This window comes from Bicyclus anynana, chromosome 17 (assembly GCF_947172395.1).
Source record: "Bicyclus anynana chromosome 17, ilBicAnyn1.1, whole genome shotgun sequence".
In the NCBI taxonomy this organism is placed as follows: Eukaryota; Metazoa; Arthropoda; class Insecta; order Lepidoptera; family Nymphalidae; genus Bicyclus; species Bicyclus anynana.
In genome coordinates this window covers 12,561,513-12,586,608 of record NC_069099.1, presented here as the reverse complement: position 1 = coordinate 12,586,608, position 25,096 = coordinate 12,561,513, and the positions used below count along the sequence as shown (strand labels likewise).

The following is a 25,096-nucleotide window of genomic DNA, read 5'->3' as shown; positions in this document are numbered from 1 at the left end:
TGTTGAGTTACTACGTTAGTTTACATACGAGTAGGTACCTACCAAAAGTATATTTGTTGTATTGTTTAATATTTGTTTCGAACCCTTTACCGCAGCGCCAAGTAGGTTTATGTAAACAAACAATGGAAAAATTCATGCTTAAAGTAGATAAAGAAAACATTTTTCAATCTGTAACTTATTTCTTTTAATAGTAAATGTAATTAATAAATGTGACGTGAAATATATTATTTTAGTTATGTTATATGATTTATATATTATGTAATTATAATTTGTTCAGTAAGGTACATTGTTAAACAAGTATGAAACAGATTCAGCGTAATGGGTCCTTCGTATAGCTTCTGCTAACATCACCGATATATCCATAGTTTGTAGCTTTGGACACGACTTCATATTTTTGTCTTGTGGTATTGTATTCGTTACAACAAATGCTTCCAGGCACGATTTGTTAATTTTATCAATAGCATTGCCTGCGAGGACGCCGTGAGTAACTATGGCGTATATTTTATTAGCACCTGTTTCGAGTAACTTTTCTGCACCTTTAACAATTGTATCACAAGTATCTGCTAAATCATCGACCATAATTGCTGTTCTATTACTCACGTCCCCTACAAGAACGGTCGAATCGTCGTCTTCATCATTAGCCCTTTGTCTTTCTTTGTGTATGATTGCAAAGTCGATGTCAAGTCTATCTGCGATAGACGTCATACGTTTTACTCCACCTGCGTCAGGGGAAACCATGACACTGCTTTCCCATTCAGGTATGTTATCTTTTATCCATTTGGTGACAGCGGGTTCGGCGTATAGATTATCCACAGGTATATTGAAGAAGCCTTGAATTTGAGATGCGTGTAAATCAATTGTTATAACATGATCGGCTCCAGCGACTGATATGAGATTAGCAAGTAGCTTTGCAGTGATCGGTGCACGACTTTTCTCTTTCTTATCCTGTCTGGAATATGGGAAAGATGGTATAACTGCAGTCACACGGGAAGCCGATGCAATTTTACATGTGTTAATCATAATCAGTAGTTCCATTAGATTGTCGTTGATTTCACCACAACCACTTTGCACGATATAAACATCTTCACCTCTTACTGATTCTCCTATTTCGACATTAGTTTCTTTGTTGCTGAATTTCTTTAATGTTGCTCTTCCTAAGTCTAAACCAAGTCTACCAACTATGAGTTTTGCTAAATCTGGGTGTGAAGTTCCACTAAATACTTTGATGTTCGGCATCTTCGGTGCTTCCTTAGTTGCTATGGTCTTAGTTCCAACTGCTTCGTTTTCGTGATTTGCGTTTGATGTCATTAGCACGACTGATGTAAGTGAGAGTTCAAGTGATTTAGTGATCGTAATAAATAAGTTATTTGCTATAAACATCTTTATCAAAGTTCAAGACGAGGTCAGGCCGGCCTATCGCATCATCACCGCAGTGGTGTCTTATCGAAATAAACGGCAAGTGTGACATTATATTGGGCTCTGTAAGGGTTCATCTAGTAGTACTAGTACATATGTACTGGAACATTAAATGCACTAATTGTTTAAATATTTTGCACATATTTTTTTAATTTATTGCCTCATACCTATATCTAGTTGGTGCAAAGGATTTCGGAGCCAGGCCTTTGGATAGGAGAAGGGATTTGGAGCTTAGAGCCACCAAGCCACTCCGATGCCGATTGGCGGGCATAAAGTTGTTTAACTGTTAACATCTTAGATGTTAATGATAACGTCGGAGATTGTCCGTTTAACGAGCTCTCTGAATATAACACCACTGTTATTATTGGGCTATAATTATTAATAATATTATTATAATTTATTTATTGTATATTTCATATTGATATTTTTTATTGATATTGTACCATTAACTCAGAAACACAACGGTTTTAAATAGTTTCTGTCTGAAAAGGTTGACTCAAGAGGAGGAGGGATTCCGTTTTTCTCTTAAACGTGCGGAACACTAAAAATGAATAACGATATAGACAAACAGAATTACATCATTAATAAATAGAAATTCATACAAAATCGCTGGAAATAATATAGGCAGCTATTCAAATAATATTATAGTAGGTAAAAAAATTAAAATACTCATATTTCTCACAATTACTACGACTTATTTCTCGAGAAATCCATCTGTAGCTATCCATTGAATTCCTTGAGAAATAAGTTTGTACATAAATCTGGGAAATTTGGAAATTTATGTTCTAGATCAACGGAAAGTACTTCTCCTACCCTATAATTTATTTCTCCCTTGAGAGTGTCGAAGTATATTTTTGACGGCCTCCGTGGCGCAGTGGTATGCGCGGTGGATTTACAGGAAGGTGGATTTACGGAGGTCCTGGGTTCGATCCCCGGCTGGGCAGATTGAGATTTTCTTAATTTGTTCAGGTCTGGCTGGTGGGAGGCGTCGGCCGTGGCTAGTTACCACCCGGCAAAAGACGTACCGCCAAGCGATTTAGCGTTCCGGTACGATGCCGTGTAGAAACCGAAAGGGGTGTGGATTTTCATCCTCCTCCTAACAAGTTAGCCCGCTTCCATCTTAGACTGCATCATCACTTACCATCAGATGGGATTATAGTCAAGGGATAACTTGTAAAGAATAAAAAATATATATATATAATTTTTGCGGCTACGGCTGTATCTTTTTTAGTACTGTACCGTACTGTAGACCCGAGTTTTAATTTAAATTCGATATCTTCAGGAATTCCCGTGATAAAGGGTCTTGACAGACATACGGACAGACACACGGTCCAGAAGATAGACGGACAGACATACATACAGGCGGACAGACAATAACATAGTGATCTCGTAAGGGTTCCATTTTTCCTTTTAAGGTATGGAACCCAAAAATCGAAGAAGAAATCAAATCTGTTTCTACGTAGCGTATAATTTACCAAATTGAAATGTTTTGTTTTCATTCCATAGGTTTCGATATATGTATATGATATTTAAATTTAATATCAACTGACATTCCTCAGGTTTTGTACTACACGTAGTCGTGGATCGAGGATTGGGGAGATTCAACTCCTCGGGCACTGTCAACTACACAGATCTTTTGTGGACCCTAAAACGATTATTATTGAATAGCGATACCGCTGTGTATCAATCACACAGTTGGCTCATTAATGTAACTTGGGCATGACTCCTTTCGTATTGCAAATTATGAATCTCCATCACATTGAGTTTTTGTTTGTTCGAGGTAATGTCAGAAACTATTGTACGAGTTTCACCAATACATAAACCAATTAATTACATGGGAAGTTTCAGTTATGATAAACTATTAATTACTAGCCGATGCCCAACGATTTCACCCGCGTAGTTCCCGTTACCATGGTAACGCGGAGATAAAAATATAGCCAACACAAATAACGTGCCTTTTTACAAGAATTTTCAAAATCGGTTTAGTAGATACCTACAATACCACAAACTTTGCCTATTTATGACATTAGTATAGATTCATATAGACTTCTCTGACGTGCACTGCGTACATTACGTATTTATAAGAAAACAATGTGTCTTTAGACTAAAACTTAAAAAAAAGAGGTTACGTGTTAAATTTCTGTGCAAAACTGCCTCGTAAGCCCTGGGTTCGAGTCCTAGGTTACAATTTTATTTGTTCTGTGATTTTTTCAATAAAAACTCTCAGCCCGGAATTGGGAAGTTGGAGGTGTTACAATCTCGTGCCTAGGAAAACAAGCTAAGCCGTACCGGGAATCTTATGATTTAACATCTGAAAATTATCGTTAAGAGTTTAGCATTTTCAGCCTAGGAGCAGAGTGGTTTAAACTTTTAATCCTCTTTCCTATACAGAGTGAGGCCCTGTATTAAAACAGGCTGTTATTGATAAAAACAAAAAGCTTATCGCCTTGACAGTACTCGTTAAATTGCGACCTACTAGGCACAAAACACACATATTAAAACAAGTCAAGGTGATAGTAGTAGGTATGATCTTACTGTATGATTGATAACCTACGGCCATTTCGATGGATTCAACAAGGTTAATATCCTGAAGGCTTTCGAACCCAGTGGAAGCAAATGTCGTTTATCATTTTACTCCTCAAAAAATCAAATACCCCATACATTGACAAAAGGCTTTCTACCTCGGAATTTCTTCTATTTGACAAAATTAGATTTGGCAAACTCTAAGAACTGGGAAAAGTTGAATAAAAGAGGAAATTAAAATACATTTTACGAATCATATCTTTTTTATTTAGAAGAATAATTATAAGTTATGGCTTCATTTAGCTTTTTTTGGTGAATTATAAATTGACTAGTACAGTCGGCTGCGTTCGCGTGAATTCAGAAACAGTAACCATAGATTTATCAGAGATAAAAAACATATGTATTAATCCAGAGTATAATCTGTATCCAAATTTCAGCAATTTATTGTTCAGTATTCTGTAAAAAAAAAAAATGATCGGTACCGACGGCTCAAAATGCTCTCCGAAGCACCACCAACTTATTAACTATAGCCTGAGAATTTGAACTGAATTTTTTCTAGAAGTAAATAAGCCCATTAACTGAGAATATCCTGACCCGGATTCGAACCCAAAGCCCCGTGAACCAAAGCCACATAGGCTACCCACTGAACCAGCGAGGCAGAGTTTTCCTAGATTAACCTAATAAATAAAAATCTAAAAATACTTTCTATACAGATTGTAATTCGTTTATGTCCAGATTCGTAAATGCAGCAGTAAAACTCAGGCAAACAAAAATATCTACTAAAGAAGCTATGTGTACCTACCTACTTAATGTCTGTCGCAGATACACCGCCGGGCAGAGAAAACGTACACCAAAATGTAGGTAAATAAAATACTAAAGATACACTTTTGCCGAACATTCTGAATGCCAAAACGTGACAGCAATGAATTACGTAACCTGTCAGGGTTTGAATGAATATTAAAAACGGTTGTTATTTCTATATAGCGGCCGGAATATGGTCCGCGTGGAATTCGGTTTTGTTTTTTGAAATAATATTTGTCTATGTCAGCTTTTAATAAAACAAACCCTAGATGTTCTACCAAGGCACACATGATCGGTGAAAATCACATGATAATTAATTCAACATGTTCGTATTAGCTGTAAGCTGGAAGATTATTTTGAACAGTTTCTTTAAAGGTATAGGATAATGACGGTAATTCATCATCATCACATTCATTATCACCCCATTCACTGCTGAGCTCGAGTCTCCTTTTAGAATGAGACCTCTCGTGAGTTTCCTCACGATGTTTTTACTTCACCGTTTGAGACACGTGATTTTTTTTAACTTCTTAAAATGCACACAACTAAAAAGTTGGAGGTGCATGCCCCGGACCGGATTCGAACCCACACCCTCGGAATTGGAGGCAGAGGTCATATCCACTGGGCTATCACGGCTCTAGTATGGTAATTACAGAGAAAATAATATAACGATTATGTTTTCCAATACAAGGGATATAGGATTTTTTTTAAATATATAAGATAGACAATAATTCTATTATGTTGTACTGATAGTAAACTGGTAGACTACCATTATATTTTGTACTAGCAGTGTATGGTTTAATTAAACACAGTCGTTACTACATAACCCACGAGTTATGTCCATTGTCCTTTAGGCTAGAGCGACGTGAAAAGCGCGCATTTGCTCAATTTGGTTGCTTGCGTAAACGCTAATATGTTCAACCAAATAATTTGAAAAATGAAATTTAACGTGATTTTATTCAAAGAATGAAGTTATATCTATTCGTGTGGCTATAGTTTCGTCGCATTCTTTGGTGTGTGGATCGCAAGGCTATTGAAGATTGCCACACAACATTCAATCAATAATATACAATGTCTAAATTGTCGTGAGTATTATTCATATTATGTAATTTATTATAAAACACGGCTAAAATACACGTGATACAACGTATGCCCATGGGCATACTCCGACGTTGTATTACGTGAGTTTTAGCCGTGTTTCGTAATAAATTAGTGGACAATATCCATAAATTTTCAGAACAAATATAATGAACAAGATCAGATGATTGGAGAACCGACACTCGCCGAAACTTCCAAGCTTCAAGCTTCCAAGCTTTCGAACAGCCTACAGAGACTTAACCCAGTTGAAAAAGTTAATGTAACTTTTACTGTTTACGTAAGGACAACTTCATCGCGAACCAAATCATCCAATGCAAATCAATGATATGACTCTGGGACTTTAAGAATTCCATTTTATCTTCAACATCAGTACCTATAATAAATAGTCCAGGAACCGGGGAGCATTTATAAATTGATTACTATCAATTTAATTTTCCGTGAATAGCTTTATCTTAATCAGACGCACTTTTATTTTTAAGAAAATTCTTGATTCTGGTAGCTAACAGGGTAACTAAGTAATGAAAACTTCCGAGTGTAGGAACAAGATAACGTGTCACGCAGTTTATAGCACAATGTGGCTGTTAAGTAGTGTAACTATTAATTGTTATTTAGCAATCAAGCAACAGTATGGTAAGTAACAATAATACTAACAGCTGGTTAGTGACAATTTCTAATCTCGTTATTGATACAAGGAGGATTTTTACTTTTGCTTAATTTATTAATAGTTATACAACTTAACAGCCACATTTCCATACATATCGCGTGGTACGTTATCTCGTTACTTCGCCCAGAAATTTTCATTACCTAGTAACCCTGTTAGCTACCAGAACCAAGAATTTTCCTAAATATAAAAGTTGAGCGTCTCATGAGGATTAAGCCACTCTAGGAAAAATAACTTGTTAATAATCAATTGTAAAAATCCTGCACTAAAAGGTTTTACCTTAGTGAATGTATTACACTTTTATTAGTATTTAAATATATTTTAGCACATATAATATTTTTGGATATTCATGATTAAAATCTAAGACAATAAATTAACAACAATTTCGGGATCAATTTCCAAATGGCATAAGTCTACGAAAGTGCTAACTTCTCTATGGTTGTCATAGTTGTTAAGCTCCTCATCCAGACCATAGATGTTTATGTCTCGTATATCATACGCCCAGTATCCTGTAGCAATGTCGCATATCGGATCGAAATCATTACCATCGGCTGTTATAACCAAATTTGTATCATTGGCTGAGAATATTAAGCTCATGTTGGTCTTTATAAACTGCTTTCCTGTTGCATGACATTGGGGCGTAGATTGTTCTTCATTGCTTCTGGTACACTCCAGGGCGATGACGAGTGAAAATGGAGAAAAGAATTGTGTATTCTCAGCAGTTTGTTCTATTTCCTGAAAAGCAGAATGGAAAATTATCATCTTTCTACTTAATTTACTTATAAAGGCACAATTATATTTTAAATCTAAATTCCTTAAGTATTAGTTTCCGAATTTAAGGCCGAGACAAGGTTTGATCCGCACCTAAAGTTGACTGGATGAATTTCTACATGATTTTTGCTAGCCTGTAGGCTTATTCACTATCTTTGACGTATGCTAGTTGTCATTATCAACCTATATTCGGCTCACTGCTGAGCTCGAGTCTCCTCTCAGAATGAAAGGGGTTAGGCCAATAGTCAAACACGCTATCCCAATGCGGATTGGCAGACTTCACACACGCAGATAATTAAGAAAATTCTCTGGTATGCAGGTTTCCTCACGATGTTTTCCTTCACCGTTGACTAGTTGACTTAAATGAAATTAAGATTCTATGTAACAAATGTCATTAGGTGTTTACTGGTGGATATCACACAGTAGGTAAATGGAGGTTTCGGTTGCGGCTAGTTACCACCCTACCGGCAAAAACGTACTGCCAAGCGATTTAGTGTTCCGGTACGATGTCGTGTAGAAACAGAAATGGGTGTGGAATTTCATCATTCTCCTAACAAGTTAGCCCGCTTCCATCTTAGACTGCATCATCAATTACCATTGTGAGATTGTAGTCAAGGGCTGATTTGTAACAAATAAAAAAAATTACATTTTGTCAATTGATTTGATGTTTATTCTAATAGGTTGATAATAAAGATCAAAATAGTGAATAGGCCAGCTGGAAAGGGAAAAACGGTAATGTTTTAAAAGTAGAATGTCTAACATTCTTTATAAAAAAACAAACGTAATCCACTATACATATAAGAGGTCTCCTCTCTCAAGAAAGTTTATAGAATTGGGAATCTTAATCCCTCTAATTACTTAACTTTGGTGAGTTTAATTTAGTCCGATTAAGCGAACTGTAAACAAGTACCTATTTTATACCTAAATGTTTATTGGTCTGTTGGAACTTAGATTTTGTTTTTTTAGGTCTTAATAGGTTTAGACATGGCTTAAGGAATTAAGTTTGCTTTTGAGACAGTTCGAAAATAAACCTGCCCCCCTAGCCAAGTGGTACGTCGATTCTCTTTCGACGATCGCTAACGCTTTGAAAGTTAGAAAAATGTATGGGAATGACATTTGCTATTGACAGGACCCACGTTTTCTCTCTAATAATAAACAGATCACTTATTATTAGAGAGAAAACGTGGGCCTCTTTCTACGATCGCTAACGCTTTGAAAACTAGAAAAATGTATGGGAATGATATTTGCTATTGACAGGACCCACGTTTTCTCTCTAATAATAAGTGATCTGTTTATTATTAGAGAGAAAACGCTGACGGTAAAAACTCTTTCTACAAACGCTGACGGTAAAAACTAAAAAAAAAATGGGAATGACAGATCCGATCGATAACTTCATCACGTGACTTGACGAAATGTCATTCCCATACATATTTTGATTTTCGAAGCGTTAGCGATCGTAGAAAGAGAATAGACGTGCCACTTGGCTACGGGGGTTTTTATTATCTTAGTACCCTCAAGATCAACAAGGATATTTCACCTTACTCAAGGGTATCTAAAACTAGCCTAGACCAGACAAACACGTGCAAATAGGCGTAATCAAGCATATAACATTGAGAAATTTAATATTCTTGTACCTTATTATTAAATGGTATATAAAGTGGACAATTGGATTTGATTCTTAAGGAAAATCTTGGAAAAAATGAGGCGTTTGACGTGAAATACGATATGATTCGTAACAGGATAAAGAATATTGAAGCCTGTTATACGATTTATTTATCTGCATGGAGAGAGTTTTCATTTCGAAGAAATTCTTTATGTCAAGTTTCAATAAAGTAGCCAAGGACTTCGCAAAATGCTATATGATCGTTGGAGTAGACTTTCTTTTTTTGTAGGTAAATTGTAATTTGGTTTAATTATAAAAAGATAATTTTTTTAACGAAAACTGAAGAAATTATACAAAATGTTACTAGTATAGATAAAAAAAATAAGTATAAATATACTTTTCATCAAATAGTAGGTAGGTATTTGCTCTTGGAAATTTATCGAAAAAGGGAGAATATAAGTAAAAAATTCTGATAAAAGAAACTTGTAGCTGGGTTTCGTTATCAACGTTATTATTATTATTTTAACGTGCCATTAAAGGGCTAGGGCCTGCAGCCATGTGGCACGTCGATTCTCTTTCTACAATCGCAAACGCTTTGAAAATTATAAAAATGTATGGGAATGACTTCAGGTCACGTGATCAAGTTATCGATCGGATCTGTCATTCCCATACATTTTGTTAGTTTTTAGCGACAGCGTTTGTAGAAAGAGAATTGACATGCCACTTGGCTACAAGCCTAGCCTAGTATCTCTTTTTGCGGTGATATAGTATAAAATCGATGATGGTGGGATTTTTTTATATTTATAAAAAGTACGCGCCGAAATATTTAATAATAATTTAATAATTATTAAAAGTATGGTCACGTACAATGCTGTAATTGTAAAGCTGAAAGGCTATTAATAATTAATTTAATTAACGTTAGAAAACAGAGGCCTCTAAGCCAGCGAAATCATTGTCGTCTTATAGTAAAGATTCTATCATTATATTATCATTGTATTATTCATCCTAGGAGGAAATATTCCAATAAAACAAAAAAAAATTCAAATTCGTTTCACAAATGATGGATAAATCAACACAAAAAAAAACACATTCGTACAGCCGAACGTAGAATCTCCTCCTTTTTGGGAGTCAGTTAAAAAAGGGGCATCTATTAAAAGCAAGGAATCTATTTACATTTGTAACTTCTGATATTATTGGTACAATTGAAGTGTCGTGAAAATGATTTACCAAAAAAATCTTATAGATTTATAAAGACGCAAGGTAGATTTATTCAACGGTTTCTTTTTTGCCTTAATAATTTTCAAAAGAGGTATCTGGGATATTATTTAACTGTTTCGTAAGGCATATAAAATTACGGGAATCTTAAATTTTTTCTACAAAATTTTGTTTGCAAGTTATAATTAGGTACTATATGCTTGTTTTTCATTATTTCTTTTAAAGTTTTTGAAAGATTTATTTATAAAATGTTGTTACAATTCAAAATTCAAATTCAAAATTCATTTATTTCAAGTAGGCTCAGTTTACAAGCACTTTTGACACGTCAGTTGACTATTTGTAAAGATTCTACCACCGGTTCGGAAGGCAGGTTCTGCTGAGAAGATACCGGCAAGAAACTCAACAGTTGCTCTTTTGAAAAAGTCATACAGTATTACAATTTACATTTGATAACAATTAAATTACAATTTCTTATAGTTTTATTTCCTGTGTGAAGGTGGAAGCTGATCCAATGGCCTCCATGCACCTTTGTCGTTAAGGAACTCATCAATAGTGTAGTAACCTTGACTAAGTAAATGTTTTTTAACACATTGCTTAAAGTTGTGTATTGGCAAGTCCATCACAGTCTTGGGGATCTTGTTATAGAAGAGTACACCCAAACCCACAAAAGATTTTTTAACTCTTTGGAGACGATATGCAGAAATAACTAACTTATGCCCGTGTCTAGTAAGACGTGGGTTTAGATCTCCTTTTCGTTTGTACAAATTAATATTTTGTCTCACATAAACTATACTGTTATATATATACTGACAGGCTACTGTTAAAATGCCTATTTCTTTAAACTTTTGACGAAGGGACTCGCGTGATTTTAGTTGATATATTGCTCGAATTGCTCTTTTTTGAAGTACAAATATAGAATGTATATCAGCAGCCTTGCCCCACAACAAAATACCGTAAGACATTACGCTGTGAAAGTACGCAAAATAAACAAGTCTAGCTGTATCAACATCAGTAAACTGTCTTATTTTTCTCACTGCAAAAGCAGCTGAGCTGAGTTTACCTGACAGTTTTTCTATATGAGCACCCCACTGAAGTTTAGAATCCAAGGTCACTCCCAGGAAAACTGTGGAATTCTCTATTTCTAGTGTTTCACCATTGATCATTATAGACTTATCTAATTTTATAACATTTGGTAATGAAAACTCAATACATTTAGTTTTCTTTGCATTTAAAAGTAAGTTGTTAATAGTGAACCAATGCGACACATGCGATATGGCACGGTTTACATCGTCGGAATTATCTTTACTTCTGTCACTCTTAAAAATTAGGGATGTGTCGTCAGCAAACAGTACTATCTCACAGATGCCGCTAACATGGTGTGGTAAATCGTTTATGTACACTAGGAATAGAAAAGGACCCAGAATTGAACCCTGTGGGACGCCCATTGTGTTAGAAAAACCGCGAGACTTTGAATCATTTATGCATACCTTTTGTGTTCTATCACTAAGATAACTAAGATAACTAATTAGAGTCTCCGTTTGCCGTAATTATTTATGGATTTGAGAATTCGTATTCCAGGGATTTGGGACGTCTTAACTTTTCATTATAACTTTTTCAACTTTGTTTTTGTTTTTAGGTTTTCAATTATGGTAACTGTTAGTATTCAACTATTCATCATTATCAACCCATTTTGACAGCCTCAATAGGGTTAGGATTAGACCTAACAAGGTTGGAAAATAAGCTTATATTGTTGAATAGTATTATGGAGTTTAAACCCACCACACTGCTCCGGTGCGAGTTAACGGGTTGACTAATAATACTTTACTTTATTGTGTTAGTATTGATATTATTGTTTCGCCGATTTAAAGTGATATATTTAAGGTACGTCTTTATAAATTTAGAGTAACTAATAAATTAAAAAGCCCAGTGGATATGACCTCTGCCTCCGATTCCGGAGCATGCACCGCCAACTTTTCAGTTGTGTGCATTTCTAGAAATTAAATATCACGTGTCTCAAACGATGAAGGAACAACATCGTGAGGAAACCTGCATACCAGAGAATTCTTAATTCCGTTGTATGTGAAGTCTGCCAATCCTCATTGGGCCAGCGTGGTGGACTACTGGCCTAACTCCTCTCATTCTGAGAGGAGACTTGAGCTCATCAGTGAGCCGAAAGAATTAATTTTCCGTTTATCACAATTTGTATTATACATTATAGAAAATTAATTCTTTATTAAGTACCTAGGTTCGTAATACGGGTAAGTCAGGTATGCAGTGTATTTTTGATTCTATGAATTGCAAACATGCTGTTTCAAAACTGCTTCTAAACTAAGCTTTCTTATAATGATATAAAAATAAAATGTAAGATGATATAAAAGAAAATATAAAAAAAGATGATATAAAAATAAAATATAATAAAGTTCTTTATTATATTAAAAATTTTTTTAGTATGTAGGTATTATATCTTTCAATTGTATGACCTTTATTATAGTGGAAGCCATATTGACTTTTCTATGAATTATTATCGACTTTTCTTATTTGATGCTCGGGTGAACAAACGTTTACATAATTACTTTTTTAATTAAAGTTAAAGGCAATCTTTTTTTCTTTGTTAGCCCGTTAATTATTTTTGGTTTACTTATAATATTTTCACTGTACTGTAACTTACAGTCATCGACCTTTGCGTAATGGCTTTGCAAGTAATACTAGTTGTGTTGTAAATTCAATAATATAACATGTTTACGAGAAAAAATCTATTTGGCCACATCACACCCTACTAATATTATAAACTCGAAAGTTTGTATGGATGTTTGTTACTCTTTAACGCCGCAACTCCTAAGTTGATTAGGCTGAAATTTAATAATAAAATACCCTGGAATAATACATAGCTACTTTTCATCCCGGAAAAATCCATGGTTCTTGCGGGATTTGCGAAAAATTTAATTCCACGCGGGCGTCCGCTAGTAATCATGTTAATAAGCTGTCGTTTTCTTTAAAAAAATGCCTGACTTTCCATCTGTCAGCATCAAATGAGAACAAATGGATCGATTTTCATGGGTAGCGTTGTGAAAAAATTTGTTAAAAAAGGTACTTGGACAAAATCAACGAAATTAAAAATTGTGATGGAGGAATGGCGAACCTCGGCTATTTACTATTTTTTATTGTCTTTTAACGAAGCTCTGATTGATAATAATTCATCCTACTTCCTACTAATATTATAAACGTGAAATTTTGTATGGATGTTTTGATGTATGTTTGTTACTCTTTAACGCCGCTAGCTACCTACTACAGAAGCGATTTAGCTTAATTTTGAAACGGAAATGGATTTTACTCTGGATTAACACATAGGCTACTTTTTATCCCAAAAAATTCATAGTTTCCCGAGATTTGCGAAAACTCATGATTTTGATGATATGAATGTTTGTTACTCTTTCACGCCTCGAATACTGAACCGAATTAGCTGAAATTTGGTATTGAGATATATTATAGCCTGGATTAACAGATAGGTTATTTTGACATCGACCATATTTTGGTCGATTCACAGTATATAGAGGAGTAAGACAAGGAGACCCAATCTCGCCTAACCTTTTCACTGCTCTCCTAGAGTATATCTTCAGAAAGCTAAATTGGACGGGCTTAGGATTAAATATAAATGGGGAATATTTAAACAATCTTCGATTTGCCGATGACATAGTTTTACTAGCAAGAAATCACGATCAGCTTTTACACATGATGAATACTTTAGATTCCCGCAGCCGAGAGTGTGGCTTAGAAATGAATTTAGAGAAAACTTGCGTGATGTCAAATAGTGATCAATATAAAGTTACAGTACAAGGGAAAGAGATTAAATATGTGGATGAGTATGTCTATCTAGGTCAGAACGTATCCTTCAAAGGTCATTATGACAATGAAGTCGAAAGGCGCATCAAAAAAGCCTGGGCTGCATACTGGTCTTTAAAACATATATTTAAATCAAATATGGATGTAAAACTAAAGAAACTGACAATGGACTCTATAGTAACACCAACACTTCTATATGGCTGTCAAACGTGGCCGATCACTAAAGAGATCATTTATAAAATACAGATTTCCCAAAGAGCCATGGAAAGAAGCATGCTAGGCCTAAAAATAAAGCATAAAATAAAAAATAGAGTAATAAGAAATAAGACAAAAATTATAGACGCGGCAAAACTAGCATGTCTCTTAAAATGGCGCTGGGCTGGACACATAGCCAGAACAACGGACGGGCGGTGGACAGAGAAGGTACTGCACTGGTACCCACGTGACGAGCGCCGGTCGCGAGGCCGGCCGCGACGACGCTGGCGCGACGACATCGTCGATGCAGCGGGGACTACCTGGACAAGGTTGGCGAGAGACAGAGATAAATGGAGAAGGATGGAGGAGGCCTATGCCCAAAAATGGGCGTTCCAATAATAATTAATTGACAGCAAGCAGTGACGTAAACTTATAGAACTAATTTTCTTTGACTAAATTGGACTAAACAAATACTTACTAACAATGACGAAGAACTTTTCTGACATAAAACATCTATAAAAAAAAATTTGTTTAGAATTGACATGTTTGCTTAAAAGAATAATATTAGATTTATGATGAATACTGTTTTTGAAATTACTTGTATATTATTGGAAATAAAGGCTTTATTATTATTATTATTATTATTATTATTACAGTATATATAATCTAGCTTTTTATCCCGGAAAAATCCATGTTTCCCGCGGGATTTGTGAAAAACTGAACCAAAAGTCTAAAGTCGTGGGAGTCCGCTAGTTAATGATAATAATTGATGTTTAAAAACGCTATAATCTTATGAATGTAAACTCACCTTTTGATAAACCAATATTGAGCCGCCTTTGATAAACGTTAGGAAGTCGGCTTCCGCTGTTGTCATAGTAACTGGGTCCCCCTCATTACCTTCCATTCTTAATCCACTCCAAAGTTCATACCAAGTCCCACCCGGCAGCCACAAATGTGCGTGACTTTGCGAAGGAGTCAAGTTTGGGACAATCAATAGTATGTCTCCAACACTAAACTGCGTATTGATATCATACAAACTTTCTGACAAGGGGAACTGATAAAACATTGGGCGAAGCAACGGACCCTCTTGCAGTGTTGTATAGAAGTATGGCAAAAGCCCAAGTCGGCGATTCAAAGCGCTCAAAACAATACTTCTTTGTGTTCCATTGAACGCGGTTGGATATCTCATGTGTGTTTTGGAATGTATTTTTATCATTGGAAAGTATGTTGCTGCTAAATACCATTTAATACATAGATTTGTTTGAGTCGTCTGGTTGAAGTTCTCTGTGTCGCCACAAATTGGGCTTGACCATAACCAGTGACCTGAAATGCCTCCGAGAGCGGCGCTTACTAGTTCTCTATGTAAATTTGTCCAGGATGCGTCAATGTTTTGTCTGTTTATAGCCAGTCCGCCGTTCATCCATAGACTGGTTGACCATATTGGTGTGGTGTTATCCTTTTTGGCGAATGCTTGGGCGAAGTTATCCCCATAAGTGTTATGGTTAAATAAATATAAATTAGAGTCGTTGAGAAGCGTTAAGTTCCATTGTGGCGTGTTCGCAAAGGCGGTTTCTAAGTTCTGTAATATAAAAAAAAACATAAATATAAAGATGGCAATAAAATGAAAGATTTTAGATTACCATATCACTCGTCGTTATCAACCTATATACGTCTCACTGCTGAGATCGAGTCTCCTCTCAGAATGAGATGGGTTAGTCCACCACGCTGGCCCAATGCGGATTGACAGAATTCACACACGCAGACAATTAAGAGATTCTCTGGTGTGCAGGTTTCCTCACGATGTTTTCCTTCACCGTTTGAGACACGTGATATTTAATTTCTTAAAATGCACACAACTGAAAAGTTGGAGGTGCATGCCCCGGACCGTATTCGAACCCACACGCTCCGTAATCGGGGGCAGAGGTCATATCCACTGGGCTATCACGGCTCAACATATCACTAGTGCATCGAAACTGAAGCGAACAAAGGTGGCTAATTTTATAATTTCATTTAGTCGCACAACGAAAGTTATTTAAACAAATAATACTTAACGAAGTGTAAAAACTATATATACATAAATATATAATGTATGTTTTTTTTTATTCTTTACAAGTTAGCCCTTGACTACAATCTCACCTGATGGTAAGTGATGATGCAACCTAAGATGGAAGCGGGCTAACTTGTTAGGAGGGGGATAAAAATCCACTTTTCTTTCGGTTTCTACACGGCATCGTACCGGAATGCTAAATCGCTTGGCGGTACGGTCTTTGTCGGTTTGTAAACACTAAATTACGTATGTGTGCGCTCAGTGAATTAGCTAAATTCGGATCACTTTTTGGGGTGATTTGTTGGCTTCGTGCCTACAAAATCACATATTATTCGAATTTTTAATCGGTTCAATAGATACAGATATTGTCCCCTACAAAATATAATACCTACTCGTATTAGTCTATATGTAGCAATATTTATAGTTGTATATATTTATATTTATACCTCACTGAAATACGGCAAATATAAAGCAGTTTCGTTCAAATGTTTCTCAGAGTAATCCAATGGCCAGTTATTTTCTAACACCACACCGTCATAATGATCATATGCCCATAAGTCATTTAGAAATTCAGAAGCAACTCCTTTATAATCTGGATACACCACTTCGGTTCCGTTGATGTCACCTTTATATATCTCCATTGTGTTTGGTAGACGATACATTACATCTTCATAGGTGGGTAAAATTTCGCAGCTTTCTGTATTTACTGTATGGAGGGTAGGTCCATAGATTACCCTTTCCGTCTTATTAACTTCCTCTTCTAGGGTGTCGTTTTCAGCTTTTATGTAACGTATCTGTTGAAAAAAAAAATCATTTCATATCTTACTCCTTTAACTAGTATCCTTTAACTTTTATTCCAGAATATGTTTTCTGTATTTTGAGTTTTCTCAGAGAGTTTTTTTTTCAAGATTTTTTTTGCCATATTTTTTAAATATATCGCTTATCTAGATGCTTTCTCGTAAATTCATTAACTGAGGATTGCCATACTTAATACACACAGAGAATTAAGAAATTTCTCTGGCATGCAGGTTTCCTCACGATGTTTTCTCTTCACCGTTTGAGACACTTGATATTTAATTTTTTTAAATGCACACAACTGAAAAGTTGGAGGTGCATGCCCCGGACCGGATTCGAACCCACATTTAATCTATTACAGCAAATATAACCGTGTTTACTTACATAAGGAGAAACGTAGGGTACGAATTTTTTACCAGCTTCTCTAACAATGTTGGCACCACTGTTTACTTCGCCGATATTGCTTACATTGCTTGTCTTGCATTGATTACTGTTGAAGACTATAGGCCCATGCCCGCAATGGCTGTCGAATGGCATTTGATTCCTCGTGGCATTTGAAATGAAATTGTCTAGATCTATATCTGGAACCTCACTGAAAAATATAAAAACCCACACCACTGTATACGTGTCTTATGTAATAGCCTAAATGTTGCTAACTGGTCCTCATAAAAAGGCTCAAAGTCACTCAGCGGGCAATGGAGCGAGCTATATTGGGGTTCCTCTGCGTGATCGAATCAGGAATGAGGAGATCCGCAGAAGAACCAAAGTCACTGATATAGCTCAGCGAGTTGCGAAGCTAATGGCAATGGGCAGGACACATAGTTCGAAGAGCCGATGGACGTTAGGGTGCCAAGGTACTGGAATGGCGACCCCGCACTGGAAAGCGCAGTGTTGGTCGTCTCCCCACTAGGTGTACCGAGGACATCAAGCGGGTTGCAGAGAGCCGCTAACGGATGCTCGCGGCTTGAGACCGTTTTTTTGGAAGTCCATGCAAGAGGAATATGTCCAGCAGTGGACGTCCATCGGCTTTTAATGGTTTAGAAAATGTTTCAAACTGCATATAAACAATTGCAAAAGTTCCCGTTCCCGTGAGAATACGGGAATAAAATAGCCTATTACACTCACAAATAACGTGACTTTCTAGTGATAAAATAATTTTCAAAATCGGTTCAGTCGATCCAATGATTACCTCCTACAACACCACTTTTACCTCCTTGTAATATAAGTATAGATAAATATAAGATTTGTGCAACTGTTGTCTACAGAGAGACAGATAAAAATAAATAACAATATAGAAAATAGATGTCAATTGATTTTGGTATAGGTACCATATTATGTAGGACAAACAGATTTGACTTTCAAAACTTCTTGTGAACTAAGTCAGACTTTTATTAAATTAATTTAAATATCAATTAGCCCAAGTTGCGACGAGCAAGTGTAAATAACGATATAATTTTTTTATCTATACACTACTCGATGCCCCGCGGTTTCACTCGCGTAGTTCGCGTTCCTATGAAAATACGAAGATAAAATGACACTGACACTGACAAATAACGTAGCTTTCTAGTGTTAAAAGAGTTTTATATTCGGTTTTGCAATCATCTAACATTGTGTTTTCAACGAAATTACACAATAATCGTTATTTTACGTAAAGTAACATTAGTCTAGTAGTGGTAGTAACTGGTAGTAACGTTATTTTAACGAAAAACTGATTTTTAGTTAAAACAAACAAAAATTGCCACTTTATGTGAAATGGCGTAATAAAGGTAATTTCGTAGAAATAACTATATTAGATGATCACAAAAACGAAAATACGACGAAAATCGATGAAGTGACTCATTGCTTGAATGGTACACTGAGATACATAATAAGGCCGTAGGTGTCTATGAAAATGGGCGGGGGTAATATTATTTTAATAACCTTACTATATTAATAACCTTCAGGAGACCTCTATGCTTGTTCGAAATAAGAACCTCCTCCTTTTTGGAAGTGAGTTAAAAGTAATCTTCTTAGAAAAGATTCATGTTCTAGCAATTAATTGTAATTATACCTTAATTGTAATGGAAGAAATGTGTTGCGATTCTGTCTAATTGGACGACCCACACATATTGTGTAATACTGGAGAATAACCGTGTCTATTATATTCGGGCAAATAAGGTAATGTGTACTTTCTTGTGCTGTTTACTGTAGTGATTTTAGCGATATTAATAAATCATTTCGGCTACCTGATATTCATACTGTTTATTCTGTAAGATGGTAATAAACTTACCTACAGACATGAATCCCCAGCATCCAATATTTCAGTTGTTTATTACGGCCTATTATTTTCATCACGTCCTCCATAATCCCCTTTGGCTCGGGACCGACAAACAAATGAAATTTCAAACCGAAGTTTGTTATACTGCGAACAACAATTTGATCTCCAGGATGGATTAATATTTCCGTCGGCTCATTGACATCAATCATCAAACCGTGAAACGATGTGTTTATTCTGGCGAATATTAATGGTACAGAACTTAAGCCTCCACTGTGACTGTATATGACTTTTGTTGTATTTTTCTTCAACGGCAACTCTCCCAAGCCGTACATGCTTTCGTTTGTCAATTTGAAAGCAATTTCCCAAATGTTGTCAGACGCAATTAATGGACCTCGCGCTGTGTCGAATATGGTGCCTTGGGATGCGTTGACGGCTATGTTGATCTCTGGAATGCCGATTTCATAGGAATAATTCTTACTGCCAATACGTTTTCCCGATATCGAATTATTTTGGGAATTGTAAAATGTTAAAACCAAATGTGTTGCCGATTGTTCGTCGATGGAGAGCCTTAATTGTGATAAGCTGTTTTGGTTTGAAAACGGAACTGTTGCTATTCTGGGATGCAGTACAACGTCCTCGCTCCATTGCTGGTCTATAATATAGGAAAATCTTGATGGTATTCTATGGAAACACATCTGTAAGTTGCGATCGTAGCAGCAATGGGGATGGCATTGGTCTTGAGGCATTTGTCCGACGCCGCAAGCTAGTCTAGTTTCCCTCGGTATTAAGCAGGAGCCAATGGAAAATCCGTCCGAAGGTGGTAGATTCAGAGCCGTGAAGAAGTAAAAGTGATACAAAAGTACTGGGGCTGCTACCCCTATTAGTAAAAAAACTATTGTGACCTTCAAAGGTCTGTTCAATAGGATCCGGTCGTACCATTTTATATCTGTAATGTAATAATGTAATGTTTTAAATTAAGTGTGAGTATTATATTATTTGACTTAGCTCAGCGAGTCGTTAAGTTGCAGTGGCAATGAGCAGGGCACATAGTTCGAAGGGCTGATGGATGTTGGGGTCCTAAGGTGCTATAATGGCGACCTTGCAACCGAAAGCGCAGTGTTGGGCGACCCCCCACAAGGTGAACCGTGGACATCAAGCGGATTGTAAGGAGGGATTGTAATGATGATGATGAGTATTTTGCCTTATTTGTTTGGACGTTAATTTACTTCCTTCAGATTTCCAAGTCCAGAACTTGAAAATCGAATCCGTTCGCTTCCTAGTCTGGGTTTTGAATGTTTTTCTTTTCTTTGTGCCAACAAATGATCGGTTAACATTCTCATCCCGTGATTGTGAAAGTTAGTGATGTTACACCCCCTTGCCTCAGAGAGTATGTTAAGCCGTCAATAATATTAACATCTGCTAGTCAAAATCAGACATTTTTATATTTAACATGCTTTGAACTCATAAGGAAGTCCTGGGTTCGATCTTCGGCAGGGCCGATTGAGATTTTTTTAATTGGTCCAGGTCTGGCTGGTGAGAGGCTTCGGCTGTGGCTAGTTACAACCCTACCGGCAAAGACGTAGCGCTGACGCCATTTAGCGTTCCAATAAGATGTCGTGTAGAAACCGAAAGGGATGTGGATTTTCATCCTACTTTTTACAAGTTAACCCGCTTCCATCAGGTGACATTGTAGTCAAGAGCTTACTTGTAATGAATTAAAAAAAAACACATTCCTATACCTTAGTTAACATTTTTAAAGATATTAATTTATCATATACTTACTATTTAGCTTTTCGTAAGAATAAAACACTTCAGAATCGACCAGTTCGTCCTTTGAATCATTAATATGAGGAATCATTTTTCTTCGATCAGTTAATTTCCGCTTAAAGATAATTTATTCCTGTCTGAAACAACAATATAAAAGCATCACCTGTTAAGATACGTACTCCATTCAACATTAACAACCCACATACGGATCACTGTTGAGCACGAGTCTCCTCTCAGGATGAGAGGGGTTAGGCCGCAGTCCACGCTGGCCAAATGCGGATTGGCAGACTTCACACTCCTAGAGAACCGTTTAAGACACATGATATTTAATATCTTAAAATGCACACAACTGAAAAGTTGTTTGTGCTTGCCCCGGACCAGATTCGAAGTTACGTCTTCCAAATCGAAGGTAGAAGCATTCACTGGACTATCACGTCTCTACTTAAAATTACTCCATAATAAGATTATGGAGAAATGCTATAAATATATAGCAAGCTAAGTATAATAATTTATTACTTTAACCCAGGTATTTTGATTCCTCGTTTCTGTTTCGCAATGCATAGATATGGAATTCCCTTCCAGATTTTGTTTTCCTAACTCCCTATACTTAATATGGGATTCTTCAAATCAAGACTAAATAGGCATCTTCTAGGCAAGTGCGTTCCGTAGATTTGCATTTCCGTTTACCGTCAGGCCTTGCCTATGTTAATATACATATAAATTCGAAAGGTCATTCATTACGATATCTCGAAAACCGCTAGACGAACACAGTTGAAATTTGGCAGAGAGGTAGTCCATAGGTGGTAGACGTCTGCTAAGAACGGATTTTGCGAGAGGACCGGATTAAAGAGGTCTAAAGGTGAAAGAAGTCGCGGGCTTCCGCTAGTACAGCATAAAAAAAGCAAAAACAAAAGTATATACAGAAAGGTACTGCCTTATCGCTAATAGCGACTCCAGACAACCGGTATTGTAAGTTTATGATAAACTAGCAAACGCCCTGCGGTTTCACCCGCTTAGTTCCCGTTTCCGTGAGAATACGGGGATTAAATATAGCCTAAGTATCCTTTAAAATGTAGCTTTTTGTTGGTGAAAAAATTTTTAAAAGCGGTCCATAAGTTTTTGATATTCATCATCATCATCATCATCATATCAGCCGATGGACGTCCACTGCAGGACATAGGCCTTTTGTAGGGACTTCCAAACATCACTATACTGAGCCACCTGCATCCAGCGAATCCCTGCGACTCGCTTGATGTCGTCAGTCCACCTGGTGGGGGGTCGGCCAACACTGCGCTTACTAGTGCGGGGTCGCCATTCCAGCACTTTGATATTACATCGTTATAATCGTTACAAACAAAAATTCAAATGTTTCATCTTTATAATATTAGTGTAGATAAATAAGTTTATAGAAATTACCACGTAATTGAAATCCTACATTCGTTTGAATACATAATCCAGCACTTTCACAACAAACGCTAAAGTGAACCAATTGTTTGGTAAATATTATCTATTTTAATGAAATGAACATTAAATTTGCTATCCACATTTATAAATTAGAATTAATTAAGTTTAATATTTAGGTAAATAGTTAAATTGAACAAATTCAATATAACACAATTGAATTCAATGCAAATATAAACGCACTTTATTTTCGAGCAATCAACACTTACTGCCTGTTATCATTATAATGTTATTCATTGTACGTCATTCTATTTTATGTCAAGCGAAAAGAGCGCTGGACGTTGACTAATACAAATTCTTCAGCGGATAAATGTGATTATAATTTACATTGTAATCACATTTATCCGCTATCACAATCACAATCACAACTATCACAATTATTCGGAAATAATTTACGTTATAATCACATTCTTTAGTAACTTGGATTACTTAACCTAAACCTACCTAAACCTACCTACCTAACCTGGATATTATAAATGCGGGCTAAAGGTGCCTAATATGTTCAGAATTTATTTCTTTTCAACATCATGTAGGTCGACAACGTAACATAAATGTTTTAGTTTATTTTCTTATAAATAATCGTCGTCCTCGTTATCAACCCATATTCGGCTCACTGCTGAGCTCGAGTCTCCTCTTAGAATGAGAGGGGTTAGGCCAGTAGTCCACCATGCTGGCCCAATGCGGATTTTCAGACTTCACACACGTAGAGAATTGGGAAAATTCTCTGGTATGCAGGTTTCCTCACGATATTTTCCTTCACCGTTTGAGATACGTGATATTTAATTTCTTAAAATGCACACAACTGAAAAGTTGGAGGTTCATGCCCTCGACCGGATTCGAACTCACACCCTCGAGAATCAGAGGCAGAGGTCATATCCACTGGGCTATCACAGCATTATAAATAATATACAATATTATTTAGAGCTATATGGTAGTTCTAAACGATTACGTATTAACCTTAATTTAACAAGTTCAACAGTTTTTTAACAAAACATTTCAAGATACTGGTTCCGCAGTTTGAAAAGCAACAAAATACTACAGTATGCAATCTAAATGTTGTATTTAGAGTTCCTTCGATTATATTTATTATCGTATATAAAATGGTTCCGCGATAACACCGTTTGCTCTTTTTACGTGACACCTGCTGTAATATTGTATTTGAAAATTGTTTATCTACAAAGATATACCGATTTAATTGCTAGATAAAGATAGATAAGATATATGTTTTTAAATTATGCTTAAGAATGAGTGTAAAGAAAGAATTAAAACAATCACTGCAGTGATTAAATATGTTGTCAATGTTTTATACTTAAAAATGATATTCTATTTTCGGAAAATAGTTTGTCTTTGGTTGTAGTGGTAAGGTGTACAGCTCGTACGGATTAAATTGACACCTGGCTCTAATGATATTTGTTTGTTTGGTTATGCTTGGTAGCCAGTTGTACAGTGTGGTTGATATTGTTTGGCACTGAAGGAGCGCCAGCAAAATAGAAACAAAACATGTTCACAAATTAGTGGTTGCTAAGCAACGGTTTTTGGGTGAACAGTTTTCCTATTCACATTCCGTGTAATCGTCACAGTAACTTAAATGAGTTTCTGTTCTGTTGTGCTGACGTTTCTTTAGTTTACACACACAAACGCACACACATCTGCCTGCCCAAACAAAAGTTATAGGAGATGGTCCATTTCATGTCCACTCTTGTACCCCGTATAATTAACATTAAAAAAAATACAAGGATCTTATAAAAATATAAATAAGTAAATAAATCTAACCAAATAAAAAGAAATAAATAAAATTAAAACCCAAGTTTATGAGATAAATCAAGATGGCGCCTTAGCGCTTAGAGCAACTATGACATGACAATTGACAGCAAACGTCAAATAGTCTACTGCATTGAAAACGTCATCTATCCGCCATTGTTACCCATATTAGTGTTGCATTTCATGGGAGAGAATGAATATTATTTCGAAAGAATTAAAGTGAATTCGTAGATTTGTATAATCAAAAAAAAGTTAAAAAAATATTTTCTTATATTTCCACCAGGGTACAATGACTGATCCTGAGCTCCATACAATTTTAGACCATCTCCTTTGAAAATAGAACATGCGAGGTTACGAGTATGTGCTAGTCACTAAACGAGGAGAAAAACTGGATAGGTATAAAACAATTTTCTTATGAGTGGTATTATGTATAATTGGAATTCCCTTGATCAACAACAAAATAAAATAAATATGATATTATTTTCTTCTCTTAACAAATAGCATTTACTGATAAATGAATAAAAGTTAAGTCCTATTCGAAGTATAATAAAAATTCATTTTCTTCAAAGTTATTGTTTTCTCAAATGCTTATAGTTATAAACCTCGTATTATTAGCCATTATTAACTATTACTATAAATAAGAATAGTTATTAAAATGGCAAACGTCCGGAGTTTTTCTGGCAGTTTGCCAAAAACCTTCGGGTAATATCACACACTCAGAATATATTTCTTTAACATAATTTTGATATTAAATACTTTTCTTCCAATAAACAGATAGGTGGAGGTCGTTTGTAATTCGTATCTTATAGTCTATGTGCGTTGATGACACACCCATGATATGCGGGCAACGGGAGGAAAGACTGCGCGGGTGTGAAATTAATACAAATT

At 35.9% G+C, this 25,096-nt stretch overlaps 2 protein-coding genes across 2 annotated transcripts; both read right to left on the bottom strand.

Moving 5' to 3' along the window:
* Window positions 1-175: 175 nt before the first annotated feature.
* LOC112046373 (ribose-phosphate pyrophosphokinase 2-like) lies at window positions 176-1,340 on the bottom strand. The gene has a single exon (XM_024083004.2). It carries the CDS (start codon window positions 1,306-1,308, stop codon window positions 274-276), a length of 1,035 nt encoding a protein of 344 aa, XP_023938772.1. The 5' UTR covers window positions 1,309-1,340; the 3' UTR covers window positions 176-273.
* Window positions 1,341-6,827: 5,487 nt separating this feature from the next.
* Window positions 6,828-21,077, bottom strand: LOC112046377 (alpha-glucosidase 2). The gene is made up of 6 exons (XM_024083006.2): window positions 21,002-21,077; window positions 19,232-20,165; window positions 17,347-17,554; window positions 16,614-16,961; window positions 14,929-15,699; window positions 6,828-7,231 (listed from the first exon to the last, which is right to left on the bottom strand). Exons 1-6 carry the CDS (start codon window positions 21,075-21,077, stop codon window positions 6,857-6,859), a joined length of 2,712 nt encoding a protein of 903 aa, XP_023938774.1. The 3' UTR covers window positions 6,828-6,856.
* Window positions 21,078-25,096: the final 4,019 nt, after the last annotated feature.

What these genes read in the sequence shown, in the direction of transcription:
- LOC112046377 (XM_024083006.2), bottom strand. Translation starts at nt 21,077, where the DNA reads ATGATTCCTCATATTAATGATTCAAAGGACGAACTGGTCGATTCTGAA. An exon ending in CTGGGGATTCATGTCTGTAG is followed by an intron (nt 17,555 to 19,231) that starts GTAAGTTTATTA and finishes TATATTTTTCAG; the next exon opens with TGAGGTTCCAGATATAGATC. An exon ending in ATTTGCCGTATTTCAGTGAG is followed by an intron (nt 15,700 to 16,613) that starts GTATAAATATAA and finishes TTTATATTACAG; the next exon opens with AACTTAGAAACCGCCTTTGC.
- LOC112046373 (XM_024083004.2), bottom strand. Translation starts at nt 1,308, where the DNA reads ATGACATCAAACGCAAATCACGAAAACGAAGCAGTTGGAACTAAGACC.